The sequence below is a fragment of the Astyanax mexicanus genome, chromosome 5 (assembly GCF_023375975.1).
Source record: "Astyanax mexicanus isolate ESR-SI-001 chromosome 5, AstMex3_surface, whole genome shotgun sequence".
Lineage (NCBI taxonomy): Eukaryota > Metazoa > Chordata > Actinopteri > Characiformes > Acestrorhamphidae > Astyanax > Astyanax mexicanus.
Genome location: NC_064412.1, coordinates 25,822,727 through 25,842,785, shown reverse-complemented (window position 1 = coordinate 25,842,785; position 20,059 = coordinate 25,822,727). Strand labels below are relative to the sequence as shown.

At 38.9% G+C, this 20,059-nt stretch overlaps 1 protein-coding gene across 2 annotated transcripts in view; it reads left to right on the top strand.

The window, feature by feature from the left end:
- Positions 1–20,059, top strand: part of lurap1 (leucine rich adaptor protein 1) — a 230,770-nt gene that overhangs the window by 19,149 nt on the left and 191,562 nt on the right. The window contains exon 2 of one of the 2 annotated variants that reach the window (XR_007439296.1): positions 3,359–6,492. Coding sequence is in view for 1 of the 2 variants with exons in the window: in XM_007248290.4 (XP_007248352.1) it covers positions 3,359–4,054 (696 nt within the window). In the remaining variant the exon portion in view is untranslated. Of the gene's footprint in view, positions 1–3,358; positions 9,183–20,059 lie in introns of those variants that run through there. The other variant, XM_007248290.4, reaches the window with a different exon arrangement.

The window sequence follows — 20,059 nt, the reverse complement described above, 5'->3', positions numbered from 1 at the left end:
GATTTAGTCCCTAGGGGGTGGAAGAGTAGTATGAGCCAATGTATTATGCACCTTAAGAGCACTCGGTCCATTTAGAAACCGGTCCTGTATTGTACAAAACACTTACATAATGTATTCATGAGACACACAAAGTGCCTTTATTACATTTAGAAAAAGGTTGTAGAAACTGTCATACCTATGTGTTATAAAGCATCATTTTTACTAGTGTTTAGTGTTAGCTTACATTAGTGTAAGAAAGGCTAGCTGTCCAGTGTGCTGTGAGGAGAGCAGAGGGAGCAGAGAGTTGGTGAGGAGAATTGATATTGTCAGAGTGCTCCATAAATCTCAGCAGCACTTACTGTAATAGCCCTCTGGCTTTCGTCAGCACCACTGCAGAACTCACACTAAGATTAGGCACAACTGCTGCGTACACACGCAGGCCCAATCAGCCTTGTTAGAACTAATTCAGCGCTGAACATTTCATTTACTTTTCCTTTTAGCAGGCTTCTCTACTGATTATTCTCTTTTAACATGAAAGGCGCTGGTGCCGGTGCTGGTGCCAGGTTCGCGAACGGTTCTTTGCGTTGGGCCAGAAAAGCCGGTTCCGTTCAGACCCCACAATCTTGCTGGTCTGGAACCAGCGAACCTGTGACGCGGGTGGCCAAAGGGCAGGGCGTTGAAGCGTCTCCGGGGCAAAGTTGTTTACAAACCTCACCTCCGTTCACAGCTAAGGGCAGCAGAAGCAGGTAAATTAATCAAAGTGAATGCGGCGCGGGACAGAACTGAATTGTTATTGGCGGGAGTTTAATCAATCCAGGCGATGCGGGAGCTGTATTAATATATAGTCCCACTTCCGCAAATTGATAAATAGTTAAGAAATTATCTTAATCAAGCTATGATTCCCATGCAAGCAACAAAAAACCCTCAAGAAAAATCTCGGAGGATTGACCGACACACACACACACCAATGGGAAATTTTTTGCACACACACGCACGGATACGCTGCAATGTGCACACCCAACATTTACCTCAGCAATAAACAGAATAAAATACCATTGCTGTTCCCTTAAAGGAGCTGATGGCGCACCTTCACAGTGTGAACGCGCAGGTCAGTATCCTCTGCTGAGACACGCAAAAGCGTGGCGCTGTTAAGGTATCAACGTGCAAAAGTCAACTGGCACACTGATTAGTTTATTTAACGTTACATCCAAAACACAAACAAGATTAATTAAGCAAAGTAGTTCATGAGCTATGCAATATGCAAGTGGTGATGGTATATTACCCAGCTACGGTTATCAACCTTACTGTAGCTCAGTGGAAATTGACAGCTCGCACATTTCCATGGCTACAGTTTGTGTGCTGCTGTCTATACCTGTCAATCCAGAGTGTGGAAATGGGACTGACAGAATGGCGGTGGGCAGATTTGGAGGATAAAACCTACAAAGTTCTGTGCAGTACTGCACAGCCCAAATAAAAAAAAACTGCTGACATGAGCTGGCAGTGCTTAAACTTAGCATATTTCCTTAATGTCTGATGATATTAGAAGAAATATAATCATTAATGTATATTTACAAGTATTTATTAAATTAAAACACGAGAAAACCATTGCATGCATGCATTTCCTGCATGCTTGGACTGCCAGGCATAGTATCAGTTTCTTTCCTAAAACCATCACCTTCATGAGTGGCTGACCAGTTAAACCATCTGCTACAACATACAACTTTTTATTGTGTATTTTGTCTTTAAATAAGTTGTACACTATCTGCGTATTATTTAATTCCCTTGTATTATATAATATATATGTATAGTCTGTGTATTGTTCATACAATGTATACTTTGTATACAGTGTAAAAATATATGTGTAATGTCTGTAAATTATATGTACATTGCCCATAGGCTAGATTGTAACTTTAATTCTACACAGACACCAACAGCCAGAACCAATAAATCCAATAAAACTCAGTCTAACAAAATAGTCTTTCTGTAAGAAGTTTAAATAAGCAGTCTCAGTAGGAACAATTTTAGCTGGCAGTTTTAACTATGCTGTGCACCTGAATGACAGAATGCTTCAGAATGAGCAGGTCAAACAAGAGGAGAAGGCTGAGCCAATTCACAAAAGTGTGCAGTTGGAATGTTGGGGGAGTGTAGCTTCACAGGGATGATCTGTCAGCACAGTTTATCACATCTAACAGTTGGACAGATGTTGGACCTGTTGTTTTATAAGTGGTGCATGACTGCTTATTGCCTGCTATTTGCATTCATTTATTTTTAACAGTTGAATATACTGTACCTTTGTGTATGTAAATGATTATCTTATGTGGTGTGTCGTTCAAATGGATTTAAAGTAGGCTGTTTTGGCAGTTCCGTTTTTATATGTGCACTATGTGTGGACTATCTATGTATGTCCTAAGCAGATTTTTTTGATGTAGGTTTCTATGTAGGATTCTCTGCACACTGTATTATTCTCCTTTCACCCTGTTCTTCAGTAGTCCAGACCCCACAGGGCCACAACAGAACAGGTATTATTTGAGTGGTGGATTATTCTTCTCAGCACTGCAGAGACACTGACATGGTGGTGGTGTGTTAGTGTGTGTTGTGCTAAAACAGTTAGATCAGACACAGCAGTGCTCCTGGAGTTTTTAAACACTTCCATCTAATGTAGCTGCTCCACCTTGTACCTGTTGCTGCACAGTTTGTGTTGGTCATTCTTTGTTTATTTGCAAAGAGAACCAATTGCAGTCTAAATATAAAGGAATAAGTAGGAGCAGACAAACTTCATTTTGACACATGCTGAAGACGTGCTCTATCTTCTTCAGTGGTTCTCAAACTGTGGTACAGGTACAACTGGTGGTACTAGAAGCATCCCAAGGTGCTTCTGAAAACACTATTCAGCTTGCATTAACATATTAAGCACTGAAATATGTAAAGTTTCCACCTGTAATTTTCATAACATTACATTTGTTTGTGTTTAGTGCTTCACTCATTAGAATCTGTAACTATATAAGCCTACATTTCAGTCTTTCACTCTCCGAACTACAGTTGTATAATAATAAACATCAGTTTCATTGGACCTAGAGTAGAACCATGTGGAACACCACAAGATATGCCATGCTATATCAACCAACAGTTAGTAGTAGACACTGTAGTTCACTGCCCAGCTCTCTTGCTGTTTCCTCGGTCTAAATCATTCTGAAATATCCCTCTCCATCGGAATACTATAACAACCAGAAATAATAACCAATTAGTCAACTTACCATAATACTAATTTACAGACTGCAAAAGCGGGCAAGCTCAGCACAACAGGTAAAGAAGAATTAGCAAAAGCTACCCTATTATTATATCTCTGCTTACATGAGTTTCTGTATTTTTCCACACGCAGGCTCACCTACGGGCAGTGGACGTGCGGATTCTGCAGCAGCTGCTGGCGTTGCACGAGGGCATTGAGGCAGTGAAGTGGCTGCTAGAAGAGCGCGGGCTGCTGACAAGTCACTGCAGCAGCCTGACCAGCAGCCAGTACAGCCTGGGAGAGGGGCCGGATGCTTCATGGAGGGGCAGCTGGAGTAGCCTGCCGGACCCCCACGACAAGCTGGACAACATCTCCATCGGCAGCTACTTGGACACGCTGGCAGACGACCTGGACGAGTACTGCCCCTCCAGCGGGGCGGAGTCTGTGGTCTGCTCTGCCCAACTGGGCACAGAAACATCACAGGCAAAAAATCAAAAGGCAAAACCTAAAGAAGTTGCCCCTAAAGAAGATTCTCCAAAAGGACAGGTCAAAAAAGCACCTGAAGCAGACAGACCTTCTCCTGTGGTCAGCAAAGACTCTAATCACACAGAACACAAGAAAGGTAATAATGGAGTCCTGGACACTGTGTTAAAGCAAGCTTCTGAGATGGACTCCCCCAAAGCCCACCTGGCTGAGAAGTTGGGGAAGAACTTAAGCCCTAATAAAGGCAAAGCATACAAAAACGGCAAGGTGGAGCTGGAAAGCTGCAAAATGAACGGCAAAGTGCATTTGGAGTATGATGCGCACTGGCGCTGGGTGCAGTCGCAAGATGATGTAACCTTTTTGTGAGGATTTAAACAATGCAGCCTGACCATGCATTCACACTGGCAGAGGACACAGTGACAAGATACCAGTCGTTTTTTATGATGGGATGCAATTTGTAGCCACAATTTAGCTTAGCGACAAACTGTAATCAACAAATCGAAGATTTGAGATTTTCTGAACTTTTCCTAACTTGAACCAATCACAGAAATGGGGTTCTAAGGCCCCTAGCTTCTGTTGTGTGAAAATTATAGTTCAAAACATAGAAGACATGATTATTTATATGATGCATCTTTGCACATATAAACATAGAACACTAAGTAAGGAAATTTGTCTTTGGTAGATTCTTTCTTTGTTGTAACAATGCTTCTTGGCAGTAAACCCTGTTAATTTTCCTTCACCCATCTACCCACCCAGAGAGAGCAAGGCCAATTGTGCTCTTAAAGGGCTTAGGTGGCCAATGGCAAGCTGCATGAACAGGATTCGAACCGGCGATCTCCTGATGATAGTGGCAGCACTTAGCCCGCTGGACCACTCAGAGCCCACATTAATAAATTTCCCTTTTTGCCAAATTTGCATTGAAGAACATGCATTGGTGGGATGAGCAGCAGAGCATGTGGATTGGGCTCATAAAAAATGACCAAATCCTCTTAGCCAGTGCCAAACGGTTTATTCTGCCATTGACTTGTTTGATGTTTGACGATCTTCTTGGGGTGTCTCTGACATCCCCTGCTATACTAACCTTCTTGGCCTCCAGTTTGGAGATACTGGTACCAGGGCTCACTCCAAATAATGCCACAACTTGGTTTTGAGGAACCCCAGCATGAAGCTGCCCTATCATGCAGGCCCTATCTAAATCAGTCAAATGTGGCATGCCGATTCTTGAAGCATCCACCTAGTGGTCAGTGTAACAGCGCCCATGTTCACAGGTGCTGCCAATCAGGTACCAAAATAAGTTCTTTGGCAATGGCGGGAAAGATTTGGCAACTGTTTCATGCATGCAACTCACATACTTAGCTCTGCAGCTAATCCCTCAAATGCATGACCCTTACAAATGTGATGATGTGGCTTTCCAACTGTATACGTTTTATTGCCAAGAAGCTTTGTTACAACAAAGAAATACCTAATCTACCAAACACAAATTTCCGTACGTTTGTGCTATATTTACATGGTGAAATGCAGCAGTGTTATAGAAGGTAGTAGATAATTTGATAGATTAGCCAGCATGCTAACTATCTATGCTAAAGCTTGCACACATGTGACAATGCAAGCAGCCTCAAACACGTGACTTGTCAGTGTCACCTGCCAGTGTGAACGCATGGTAAGGTGTTGAACATACTTTGTAACAGGTTTGCTCAAGGAGCTCCTGATTCAAATGCGTGCATTATTCTGGCATAAAGAAAAAAATATGACACCAACACAGATCCATTTTCATCGTTTTCACAGTCGTGTGGAAGTAATATTGTCAATTGAGAACCAGAAACTTTTTTCACAGGTCCATATTACCAATGGGTAATATCAGGGTCAGGGATGGGGCAAGGGGGGGGTTAAACATGGGCACTGTGTGGGTTGTACATTACTCATGGGGCCCAGATGGGATTATGGTTGACTGTAATGACGGGGCTCATCTGGGAAGGCCAACTGAATCCCCATCCCATGCTCATGTGTAACCCACCTAGCCCATGTTCCACCCATGTTAGCCCCACATGAGAATATTGTCTGGGATATAGTGCACACCTTTGAATCAAGTCAGTTTGGTGTATTTCTTTATCAATACGCACTACGGTCCGTTTACAAAAATACTGACTGCTGAGGTTAACGATTAAGTGGATTAAAACATGGTTCTCAACCTTAGTCTTGGCGTACCTCCTGTTCTGCACATTTAATAATAGGGTTGACCAATCGCCGCCCTGTATATACGTATCCCACCCCACAGTATTACCTGGGAATGTTATCTCACTCAGTTAATCCAGATTACCTGAAGAGTATCTGAATATTAGAATCAGAGGTGTTAGATCTGAACTGTGCAGGACCAGGTTGGGGCAGGCCTGTATTAGCATTAATATAGTGTTTTCTTTGCCCGCAAGATGCCTGATTACGTATTTTACCATTATTTCTTCCCAAGCTATTGAATTATATTGCTACTCTTAAATTTTTTTTTTCTAATTTTTATCCCATTTTCTCCCCAATTTACAAGGCCAATTACCAAACCAAACGAGTGCTGAATGTTAATATACACAGATTTCTCTCCTGAAAACGTCTATTTATAAGCTTAGATTCACAAATTTCTCCTGCATTAAGACCGGAGCATTAGCATTAGTAGCGGCTAATGCCGTCCGACAGCGCTACACTGAGGAACTACAGTCCAACATACTCCCCTCTAAAGGGTGAAAGAGCTAGCGTGGGTAGCGGATAATGCTAATGCTGCTCTAGCAGTGCTAGCCGGGGTTAGCAGCAGGCTACAGGTTGATAATACTCACCTCTGAACAGAAAAATTATGATTAGCAGATAATGCTAATGCTACACCAGCCCTGGTGCTGAAAAACTGAACTGAAACTCCTGTATAAAGCTGTACTTCAGCGGAGTGGCTGGTAAAATTCATACACAAGGTGCACTGGATTATAAAGTGCACTGACCCCTTATAATGCAAAAATACAGTAGTGTTTTTTTATATATAGATACAATTTCATTCCCATTCCATTAGCTAATGAAACTAAAATACTAATCAATTAAAACACTATAAAAGCTTTAAATAAGTCAACGTAGGCTAGTTTTATCTTTAACGTGCAGCACAGAGGATCTTCCAAGACCAGGGTTGGGAACCTTTGGATTAAAGCAGAGGCTTAGGCTGTCAAAGAGCCTCAGTGCTCAACTTTTACAGAATATACATTTAATTAACAACTACAGTCAGATGTGTATTTGCGAACTGCACGTGTGGAATCTTATTCGTAATCCAGTCCCATTCTTGGACTGAAATGATGAACTGTAACTGTGTCTTTCTGTTTTTTTTTCTGTTTATATGAAAGTGTTAATAATAAGAATAATTCTTATTTTCTGTAATCTTGTAATCTTAAAACAGCCCTATAAAGAAATACAATATGGGTATGAAAGTTGACATTTAATTTCCAATGTTTTCAGCTGTTTTCTAACCAGAGGGTTAATCTGCTTAAGCAAAGGACTGTGGGTAGAACGTCTGGAATATTATTACCTGGAAGTGGGACTACAAACATTTCTTATAAGTATTTTAGAGAGGACCAAAGTTTCTAGCTATAACAATTCAAGAGATTGTGATCTTATTTTTCTACTTGGGCTCATGTTTAAGGTTCCATAAAACCCGACACATTCCATGCAGTGTATGCTAGTGGTTTCCAGTTCACAGTGTTTAACAGATGAATACTTTAAGGTTTCTTGTAACAGCACAGGGCAGGGGCTACAGTGTAAGTCTGGTGCTTTGGCTTTTAATTTGTCCCTCAGTTTAAGGTGAATAAAGTATAATAAAGTTTGATTAGTGTCAGCTTTCAGTTCAATCAGTTATTCTTCAAGGCCTTTCTACCTTTGTTGAATACAAGTGACCCACAGGGTGTTTTTTTTTTTACATGAATGAGATCGATTTGATTGCAATCAGAGTCTAATGATGTATGTTTATGTAACTGCTTATTTAAGAACCGCTTGCACAATATGATATATGCATATAATATTCTAATACGAATAAATGATAAATGTAATTGTGATAATCTGAGGTCACCAAAACTTGCTTTGGATCATAAAGAGCTTGCTGAACCTATTTAACCCTTTAACATCCTGCAAACTTTTTTGGTAGAGCAATATTTAATTTACTAGGAAGCTGTGTCTTTTAAAAGTACCACCACACAGAGTTACTAACATACTAAGTCATTATTTTTAGATAGCAAGTCATTTTTTTGAGATACTATCTCATTATTTTAAGATACTAAGTCATTATTTTGAGCTAGCAAGAGTGTTTGCTTTTGAAAAAAAAAAATTCTTTCAAAATGATGACTTACTATCACAAACTCATGAGATAGTATCTCAAAATAGTGACTTACTGTCTCAAAATAATGACATACTATTTCAAAAATAATGACTTAATATCTCAAAATAGTGAGATAGTATCTCAAAATAATGAGATAACAGGTCATGTAATGATATGACAAAAAGTTAGTTTTTTTTTTTTTTTCAGGTGGAAGGGATGGGCATCCATAGAGTTCAGCAACCAGTGCTAAGCATTAGCGTGGTGTCTCTGCTAATTATGCCAAACCCTAATGTCTTGTTTGAAGTGTACAATTTAATGACGTTGCCAAATAGTAAGAAATAGTGTTGTTATATTGAGTGTTTAAGGTGTTGAGATGGAAATTGGGACACTGGGATACACTGATCATGTATTTTAATTGCTGGGCCCTGCTTTCACTTCTATCATATAAGACAGTGTTTCTCCATCCTGATCCTGCACTCCTTCTCCAATGACAGCTGATCAATTTAACAGATCATTAATGATCGGGTCATTAGATTATCATTAGAGGAAGTCGTTGGAGCAGACTGTGCAGGGTAGGAGGGAACAGGACCAGGATTACGTTTTTTTGACTCATGTTGCTGAGTTTGAGTTAGGTTCACAATTTCATTTCAGTTGAAAGGTGAAATTGAAAAATATTTTAATACTTTAGATATCCTGTTTAATTAACAATTTATATTTCATGTTTAATTAACAATTTGCAATTTTCTTTTGTATGAAGCAGCAAAAACATTGCTGGCATTGATGTTAAAGGGTTAAATAAAAAAGCGCAATAGAAAGTGTGAGGCCTTGATAGTGAAGACTAGAAACACTCAGTTGCAGAGTGGCTTTAATACGTATTGGTAAATTATGGCTTTTGTTTATTTGGTGTCCTGTAATTAAAATTATTTAAACATTACTAGGAAGAATGAATTTGTGTTGTATATGATTTATGCTTTTATAAAAGTATTTTCATATGACTGTGCTCTAGCTGTGCACCCCTGTGTCACTGGACGTGGTTCTGTTTTGCCTGTTTTCCTTCTGCAGAGAGAACTGCACCTTTATGTAACTGAGGAGCCAAACGAAGCCACAGTCAGTGCTTAATATCCACTGTGTTGTGTAATAAATGGTGATACATGCTCCTTTAAAGTGTGAATTCCTCATAGTGTTTATTAGTGGTGTAAATGGATTTTTGTACGTAGGTGTGAGAAAAGCTGTGAGATTGTGCTGGTGCTCTGTAGCGTGTCCCGAGTCTCTGGTGTATACAGACCAACATAAGAGAGTAATGTTCCCCCTAGACACCCACTCTCACAGCTAATAATGCCTGCACTTCTAGGAAAGGTTTCCATGACTACTGTGTGTGTGTGTGTGTGTGTGTGTGTATGGAGTAGAGGGAGTTAGTTGTACAGGGAAAGTTAGGGGAAAACAGACAATCCCAGGGGTAGCAGAGAGGGGAACAGAGATGATGACATAAAGAGAAAGAGAAGAGAGAGAGAGAGAGATTGGTAGATTGGAAGGTAGATTGAAAGAATGAGAGACAAATAAGCAGAGATAGATAGATAGATAGATAGATAGATAGATAGATAGATAGATAGATAGATAGATAGATAGATAGATACTTTATTTATCCCGAAGGAAATTTAGGAAAAGGGAAGAGGGAAGGAAAGTGAGAGAGAGGAGAAAGATGGTAGGGAAAGAGAGACAGGTAGATAGAGAGGTAGACTGAAAGAAGGAAATAGAGAAATGAGAGGAAAGAGAGGTGAGGGGAGAGAGGAGAAAAAGACAGGAAGTGAAAGAAAGAGGCAAGTAGAGGGAGAGAGACAGGGGTAGGTGGGGGAAAGAGAGAGGAGAGAGTGGCATGTAGAGTGAGGGAGAGAGAGACAGAATGAGGTAGGGAGGGAAAGAGACAGGTAGATAGAGAGGTAGACTGAAAGAAGGAGAAAGAGAAATTAGAAGGAAGAGAGATGAGGGGAAAAAGGAGAAAGTACAGGGAGACAAGTAGGGAGAGAGAGGGGTAGGTAGGGTGAAAAAGAGGAGAAAGTGATACGTGGAGAAAGGGAGAGATAGGAGAGAGTGGTACATAAAGAAAGGGAGAAAGAGAGGAGAGTTGTAGGTAGAGAAAGAAAGAGAGAGAAGAGACATTTGTACTTAGAGAAAGGGGGAGAGAGAGACAGTGGTAGGTAGAGAAAGGAAGAGAGAGACGGGTAAGTAAATAAAGGGAGAGAAAGAGAGAAAAGACAGCTGTAGGTAGAGAAGGGACAGAGAGAGACAGGGGTAGGTAGAGAAAGTGAGAGAGAGAGACAGGGGTAGGTAGAGACGGAACAGAGAGAGACAGCGGTAGATAGAGAAAGGGAGAGAGAGAGAGAGACAGGGGTAGGTAGAGAAAGGTAGAGAAACAGGGGTAGGTAGGGAGAGAGAGAGACCGTGATAGATAGAGAAAGGGAGAGAGAAAGGGTAGGTAGGGAGAGAGAGGAGAGACAGATGTATATAGAGAAACATCTACAGTGGTAGATAGCCAGCTTAACCAGATTGATCAGATTTTTTTTTGGGGGGGGGGGGGGTTTGTCAGGTTTGTCATGCTAAGAGAAGTAGTCCATTAAGGTCAACAGCTAAACTGTTTGATAACCTATACATTTACCAGCCCATTGCATGTTTTTCATGACCAGCTTTTAACCAGATACGACCAGTAAAGGCCATTCGAAACCAGCTGTGGACTTTTTAGCTGAGAAGACATGAATAGATAGATCTCAGGGACATCAGAGTGTGAGAGAGACAGACAGGAAGACGTATAGACAAAATACAACATAAATTTGGTTATAAAAATCAAAACTACAGTGAGCTCATTAAAATATGTTTCCACTATTCTCAGCTACTGAATTTACAGAGTGTATGGAAGTCAGATTTAATACCCAGAGCTGAATCCTCCCCTGTTTTTGCTGGGTGGATCTGGCAGTCAGCAGGATCACTGTGTTTAAAGCTGACAGTCAGGCTGGAGCTGCTGTAATAACCCTGTTTAACGGCTTTCTCACGGCACGCTCAGCACTCTCGCCCAACAGCAGGACACTGGTGCGGAAAATGGGTTCCAAATGAGAGACTTTCGTTTACCAAAACGACCCAGAAATGCTTTCCTTTCACTGTACGACACGCTGACTTGGCTCTACATTTACCTCAGTTCATTAGCACAGCAATATATTACTCTCACTTTCTCTAACAGAAAACATGCATGTGAAAGAACACTGGCAGTGTTTACAGTATATTTGAACTAGTAAAGTGAATAAACAACAAATAATCATTTTAATCACAACAATATTCTGTGATTAATCACAGAAAGTTAAAGTGAAAATGCTCGTAGTTACTTTGTTGTACGCAATGGATTTAAATATTACCACAGCGCAGATGAAACTGTAAAACAAGTTCTGCTTTTAATCGATAAATTGGTGGATTAAGCATGTAGGATAGAAAACAGCAAAATTATAGAAAAATGCACAGAAGCAGCAGCTGTGTGTTTGTGTGTGTGTTTGATAGAGAGAGAGAGAAAAGAAAGAGAAAGACTTTTGAAGAAAAAGAGAGTGAGAGTTAGTTATGAGATTTAATCCATCTTTCAGCATAAATAACATAATAAAAGTAATTTACCTTATGAACTCAAGTAATGCAGTAATGACGCAATGCGAAAACATCAGAAGTAAACAAGTCTATTATGGGAAAAAGTTTCTGACAAATTGGTAAAATTATTAATTTGCTTTAAAAATAATACAGGTACAGGATTTTATTTTTTTGTTGTAACTCATAATATAATCAGGATGTATCATCAGATATTAAAGAAAACATGCTGAGCTAAAGCACAGACAGCACAGGCCAGTATTTTCATATTTGAACTCTACAATACATCACAGAAAACTGCCCATTCCCCCATTCCCTAGTCCCATTTCCACAATTAGGGTTGCCAGGTATAGACAACAGCTCACAAATAATGTGCTGCAGTCATGGAAACAGGCAAGCTGGCTATTTTCTGCTGAACAAGTAATCATTGAGCTTCAGGAAGATTTGCTAACCATAGCTGGGTAATTTATCAGCACCATTAGTGTCTACTATAGATGGCCATTTTGGTCACAAATATAAACAAATATTTTCACTGATCAGTTGAGTTGATGGGGCAGTGATCCAGTGTTTGGAATTTGGACTCCTGTAGCCGTTTCACACACTTACTCTCATTTATTACTGATTGTTCCTTTAAACTTTCCAGATTAAACAAGTATGTTAATGTGTTAACATTGTCAGCACTAATTTCAACTGAAAGGGTTATATTACCAAGCACTGAAGGATTACAGTTTTGTTTTGTTTCTTTTGACACAATGCCCAGATTTATGCACCACTAAAAAGAGTGTAAATCTATCCTCCTGCTCTGTTTCACTGATAGAATCATGACCGGTCTGAAATATTTGCATGAAGTAATGTGCTTTTTCCTTTGGCTGTTCAGATGTGTGTAAATGGTTTGTGTATATGTGGCTTATTTGGGGTATTTTTAGGCCCTTTTTATGTCCTTATGTCACTTGTGTGCTTTCATGAAACTGTATTGGCAGGTATGAGCACTGCTGACGCCAAAGCCAAAAAAGAATTTTCCTTTCAGTCGATGAGTTTCCACTTCAAGTAATCCGTCCATGTGCTGAAGATAAACGCGTCTCAGAGTGTGAAACTCGGTGTTACTTTTTTTAGTATTTGTGTGTATGTGTATATACAATATGAAATCTACATTCTGGAAAAAAGAGTTCTGCCTTTAACTGTTATCCCAAAGCACCATAAGTGCATAAATCACTTGTTATATTGTTGCTGTCCAATGAAAAATATGTATCTTCATTTTTGTTGATATTTTGTTACCTATATAATTTGAACACAAAAACTGTCCTTTACACTGTGTTAAAATCTCTTGATAAATAGACCAATAGAAATGTTTTTGAAATACATGATTTTCATTGTACAACGATGATAAACCATATACAACTACCGCTTTCTAAAATATGTTGTATGGATTCTTCACAGCTACTATATACAAGTCTGGGAAAAAATAAGAGATGAGTTTCTTTGATTTTAAATTGAAAACCTCTGCAATATAATCAAGAGGAAGATGGATGATCACAAACCATCAAACCAAACTGAACTGCTTGAATTTTTGCAACGAAGTGGCATAAAGTTATCCAAAAGCAGTGTGTAAGCCTGGTGGAGGAGAACATGCCAAGATGCATGAAATATGTCATTAAAAACCAGGGTTATTCCACCAAATATTGATTTCTGAACACTTAAAACTTTATGAATATGAACTTGTTTTCTTTGCATTATTTGAGGTCTGAAAGCTCTGCATCTTTTTTTGTTATTTCGGTTATTTCTCAGTTTCTGCAAATAAATGCTCTAAATTACTGTTTTTATTTGGAATTTGGCAGAAATGTTGTTCGTAGTTTATAGAATAAAACAACAATGTTCATTTTACTCTAACATAAACCTATAAATAGCAAAATCAGAGAAACTGATTCAGAAACTGAAGTGGTCTTTTTTGAGCATATAGGATACTTTGCAGGGTGAAATGCTGAGAAATAGAAGGACCACAGTCTGTAATTACAGAACTACAAAGTGTTCCTATATCCTCAGTCAAGCTGATAAGGTGATAAGAGTGTAGGACAATGAGTGAAAAGAAATAAGGGAATTTGTCATATTATAAAGACAATCCATTTTTTTAATAAGTTAAAGAAACCATTCATAGTAATGTCAGGCAGTATACTGTTATAATGGATTGTCTTTAAACTGCTGGCTTTTCAAGAGATATTCTAAAACTTTTAAACTTTCTGGAGCATTTCTATTGGTCAGTTCATACAATGAAAAACAAAACGTACAAAATGGAAACAATAAAGGTTGTGACATATCGTTGTGATAATCTACCAAACCATAAATATTTTTCTTTCACAGAAAATGGTTTAAACATTTAAACATGTCTCAATACAATACCAGTAGGAATTTACACAATACCATTCTAAACTCTACAGAAGCTATTTCTTTCCTCAGAAAAAGAACAGTTTGAGTAAATGATTATTTGAGTAGATAGGATAGTTTATAAAACCTGGTTCTTACTGAAAAACCTTTATAAAACCCTTTTAAAGGCTGTATCTAGAAAAAAACATATTGCAATGTAATCTATTACAATAGTGCCAAAATGTCGCCATATTGTCCATCCCTGTGATGCTCAGTGATGATGAATCACATGTGAAAGCAGCCATTCTGACCAGTCTCTAGTGACCTCATGGCACCAGTCTTGTCTTTCCCACACTCTGGACCAATGGGCCGGCCGCTGCCGAGATTAGCAGGCAACTCACATTCTGTACAGTCCAGCCAGGAGGACGTTTGGCTGCCTCAGGCGTTCTTTAGGAGAGGCCAGTGACAGGGCAGTTGTTTTACCCTGCTTGAGAAGGAAGTAAAGGCCGGGGGAGAATGAAAGGATATTTCCGTTTCTGTTTTCTTGTAGTGGCCTTCATTAAACCCCTTGTTCACTGGCACCTGACCACTACTACCAGAAAAGAGCTGGTGCTGAAAGAAAAGAGCTGTTCTTAATGCTGCCCCCCTTAAACCTTCCCTCCATCCTGTACTCTGTAAAGAATCGCAGGAAATGGTTGTGGCAGATCTGTTTCGATAAAATGAATAGTTGTAGATCTGTGCTTAAAATGGAAGGTAAAGAACCCCGTCTCAACCTCGACTGCGGACAGGAACTGCAGATTTGAGCTTCAGCAAAACTGCATCAAAAAGTATTTTCTGTTTCTATTTCATTTGGTCTAAGTGAACTGTTTGACCTCTATTTTAATATATATTTATGATTAGCACTGCAGTGCTGTGAAAAAGTGTCCCCCTTGCAGATTTATTTTGTTTTTGCAATACTTACATTTATTTTTTTTAAACCTTAATATCAGTCAAAGATAATTGGGGTGAATACAAAAATCAGATTTAAAATATTGATTTCATTTCATAAGAGAAATGAATGAGAAGCTGAGTTCAGTTTTACTACCAGCCACAACCAGGCCTTATTACTGTCAGACCCGTAGAATCAAGAAATCACTTAAAAATATCCTGTCTGACAACATAAAGCAGCTAAAAGATCTAAAAAATAACACATTATGCCCCAATCTGAAGAAATTTAAGAACAGATGAGAAAACAAAGTAATTGATCATCTATAAGTCTGAAAAAATGTTACAGAGTAATTTCTAAAGCAAACTACAGTAAGAGTTTTATTATTCACAAATAGAGAGTGGTGAACCTTCCCAGGAGTTACCGGCCTACTTCAAAAGGGCATGGACAACTCATCCATGAGGTCACATAAGAACCCAAAACAACATTTAAAGAACTGCAGGTCTCACTTGCCTCAGTTAAGGTGAGTGTTCATAATTCTAAAATAAGAAAGAGACTGGTCGAAAATGCTACGCATGGGAAAGTTTCAAAGCAAAAACACTGCTGACCAAAAAGAACACAAATTTGCCACATTTGCCAACAAACATCTTGATGATCCCCAGATCTTTCAGAAAATATTCTTTGGACTGACAAGACAAAACTGAAACTTTTTGGAAGGTGTGTTTCCCTTTACATCTGGCGCAAACCTACCACATAATTTCCTAAAAAGAACATCATATTGATCTTAAAACATGGTGGTGGTAGTGCACTGGTCTGGGGCTGCTTCGCTGCCTCAGGGCCTGGACAATATGCTGCAATTGATTAATGGAACCATGAATTCTGTTGTCTACCAGAAAGTCCTGAAGGAAAATGTCAGACCATCAGTTTGTGACCTTAAGCTCAGGCGTGCTTGGGTTCTGCAGCAGGACAATGATCCAAAGAACACCAGCAAATTTATCACTGAACAAAATTGAACCAAAAAATGAAACATCATTTATGAAACATTGTTTCACAGGATATAAAGTTTGCAAATACCTATTTATGAATGATATACTGTATATCAATTTTATTGATAGATTTTTAGGCCCCTTAACCTAAAGTGGCAACAAATTTTTCAACACTTTCATTAAGCAGTACATGCATATGCCATTTATAAATTTTAAAGCTTTATTGCTTTGTAAATGCATTATTTAATGCTTATGAATGTGTGTTATAACCCTTCAAGTTAACCATCAAGTCTTAACAATGTTTCTTACATGTTGTCTTAATAAGAACTTGTTTTTGATGGAAACAAACAAACATCTACTTCTGAAACTCTGAAAGCTCCACAGCATTAGTCACTCAGCTACTCCTCTCACGGGTTTGAGAGGGGAAGTTTTTGGCGTCATATCTAACATCTAGACACAACACCCCTGTTATCAAAGGCTTTGATCGTTATTATTCCACACTGGAAAAGCCTGACTAGCATTGCAAATTGCAACAACAACACCATCATTAGCGCATTTTAAACACCAGGGTTTATCCATGTTTGTGTTTCTCAAATGCCACACCCTGTTTGATGTATTATTCTAGGCTTTGAAGCTTTTATATTTCAATCAGGCTCACAGACTAAACACCACACCGTCTGACCTACAAACTGGAACACGGTGTCCACCTACCGAGAGCACAAAGACAGATTGGACATTTTAAATGGAAGCTAAGTGGCTGGACAGACATGTCTGACCTGGTTAACACCTCTTTATCTGGCCGTTCATACATCATATTTCCTCAGGATTATGCTCTTTGTGTGTGTTAGTGTGTTAAGCTGGGATAAGTCCATTCCAGCCAGGCGGTCTCTTGTACAGTAATAAAACTGTAGAGCTTCATATCTAAGGCCAAAGTCTCACAATTTTTGATGATATGATTCAATTTGATTACATTTGATTTAATTAATTACTATTCAAAATATTTTAGATTTATTTCACACACATCAAATTTAACCTGCTAATAAAAGTATGTGAACGCTTTGGGATTACTTGGATTTCAGCTTAAATTGGACATTAAATGTGTCCTGATCTTCATCTAAGTCACAACAATAGACAAACACAGTCCGCCCAAAAAATATGTTTGCATGGTTTTATTGAACAAAACATGTTAACATTCACATTGCAGGGTGGGAAAAGTATGTAAGACCAATTTATGCAGAAATCCAAGTAACCTTAAGGGTTTACATACATAACTCTCATGGAAAGCTGCACAACAGAGTGAATGCATGCATGACAGGAAATAAAAATGGATTAAATATGAAAAAAAAAATAATAATAATAATAAAGACACAGTATTCTGATAATGAAGCTTATTCTTGCCCATCTACTGTACTTCTGCTTGATTGATACAAAACCTGTTTGGTATACTATCTCTAGTATACTAGGACAGGCTTACAAGAGCAAATCCGTGGTAATTTTTATGTGAACTCATTTATTTGTTGCTTTACTTTCATCCTTTCCTAGCACTATTCACTCATATTCATTCTTTCTTCTATTAAATGCTAATCTTCCATTTCTTTAGCAGCTGCTAAACTGCATGTACGTCTTCAGGGAAGGTTTCCAAGCTGTAATCCACAGTCAATCTAAACCAAAATCTTCTACATTATCTATCATTTGTCATGAAAACACAGAGCTGAGAATAACTGGCAAGATAGCGGCACAAGCAACCAAAGAAACCCACAAATTTGAGTATTTTCCTTGTTAATAATTGCAATAACCACTATATTACCATAGTTTAATGTGTAGTTTCGATGTTATATGGCCATTTAAGGTGCTGCACCATTTAAGGTGGAATGGGAAAGATAACTAGGTAGCTTGCTACTAAGACAGTGAATTCTTATGCTTGTAAGGAAGAACAATAAAAAAAATAAAAATAATAATAAAAGCTAATTTCAGCTTCTCATCACAGAGCAATCAAGGAATAGATAATGTCCCCCGCAATTAAGACCCAACTTCCCCAAAAGTGGTAAAAACAATAGTTTGGGAGGGCGGTCAAAACATTTAAATATACTTCTTACACATAATGTTAAATACTACAAAAACAATGCAGTGTCTATGCCTGGAAGAATATTGTGATTCAGTATACTGCCTGACATTACTATGAATGGTTTCTTTAACTTATTAAAAAAATGGATTGTCTTTATAATATGACAAATTCCCTTATTTCTTTTCACTCATTGTCCTACACTCTTATCACCTTATCAGCTTGACTGAGGATATAGGAACACTTTGTAGTTCTGTATTGTGATTCAACCCCCCCTAAAGTGGATCATACCATTCCATGTTAATAATCATTCCTCTGTTTACCTCCTGCTGACTCATTATTGGTCAGTTAAGTCACGCGCGCAGCTCAAGCTACAGCATTACATGTAAGTAGCGCTATCTACTTATCTTTCTTAAATATGCACTTTAAACACACTTTTCCTGACATAAATAACTCACATGACTTTGCTATCCCACCTTAAATGCTGCTAATTTACCATTCCGCCTTATATGCTGCTGTGGCGGCACACAGGCTTCAGGCTGTAGATACTATTTCAGGCACTTTTAAAGTGGATTATACAACAGTTAGTTCCGACCTCACAATCTGATTGGTTGAGAAGTGTTCTAGCCGTGATGATATTCGTGATAACATCACGGCCTTCTCACACTAAACTTGTATCACTCCACCGACGCGTTGCCGAGTAACGACGTATACACACAGTACAGTTTTGAATCATTGCCTCCACCGGCACCAACAGCAGCGTTAGCTTAGCACAGGCTAGCGCTCAGCCGCGGCACACTTGCCTGCAGCGCTGACTCGTCTTTGTGGAAAAAAGGGAAGGAATATTGCTCGGCTAATGCCGTCTGACAGCCAGAACGATAACGTAACCAGCCAGGCTAGGCTAAACTAAGTTAATGCTGAGCTAAAGCAAGCTACGCTGACTGGGAATTTCCGAAGCACGGATAGCTTGACTCCGGTCACCTACCCACAGTCCAAGCTAACCAACACCACCCAGCAAAACAAACAGAAATGCTCAAAAAATGCGCAGCATTTACCTGAGGACGACTCCACAGAGCAGGAGAGGAGAGAGTATTAGCGTTATTTCACACTCCTAACATTACCATCTTCGCTTATTCCCAATTTTGCTTTCAAGCTAACTTTCGTGGTGCTAGTCTGTATGAACCATACACCGTTTTGTAGTTAAGTTTCAGTTCTGTTACAGTTGTTGTGGAACTACTTTTTAGTGGAAGGCACAGTCCATATTAAAACAAATTCATTCTGAATTTCTTAAAGTTCTTTGATTTACTTTCTTTATTCATTTTGTAAAAAAAGAAACTGTTGTATAAAAGCAATAGAACACTCAAGGTTGTGTGTTATCACGAATAACATCATGGCTGTGATGATCTACGGCACTCGCCTTCGTCTCGTGCCCGCGACCGAATCACAGCCGTGATGTTATTCGTGATAACACACTCCCTCTCGTGTTCCATTGCTTAAATAGAACATTCAAATAGGAATCCACGTTCTGTTTTATATGGACTGTTTGTGATTTCTGCACACCCTAAGCAGAAATGTGTAAAACACTTAAAACACGTTATCATCTACTACAGTCTAAAACGTGAACTGTGTTTTAATGTAGAGAAAATTAGTTTTAATGCAGGGACCTGTTAAGGTGGAATGGAGATGTGTTTTAAGGTGGAAGGGAAACGTGAAAAAGAAACTAAAAGCTTCATATGCTGCAATAGAACTAGTGAGGAATTAGTTACTCAGATGAGTGTATGGTGTATTACATTTTTTTAAGGTAAGACTTATTTTCTATCTTTTTATGACTCTACTTTGAAAATGAACAATTTTCAAATCATTATTGCCTTTATCTCATGAGTTGTTTTGAGTGATCCACATCATACTGCTTCATATATTCCTTTCAGTCAAAAAAATCCTCTAAGATTAATCTCCCAGCCCCCAGCCCCCCATAAAGCTCCCGTGCCCCCTTCTCCAGGCCCATCCACACCAGCACAGACAGGCGTGTTTACGCAGCTGGATCTCCTCTCTTCTGCAGAAGCCTCCCTGTGTCAGAACTCCCATAAACAGCCTT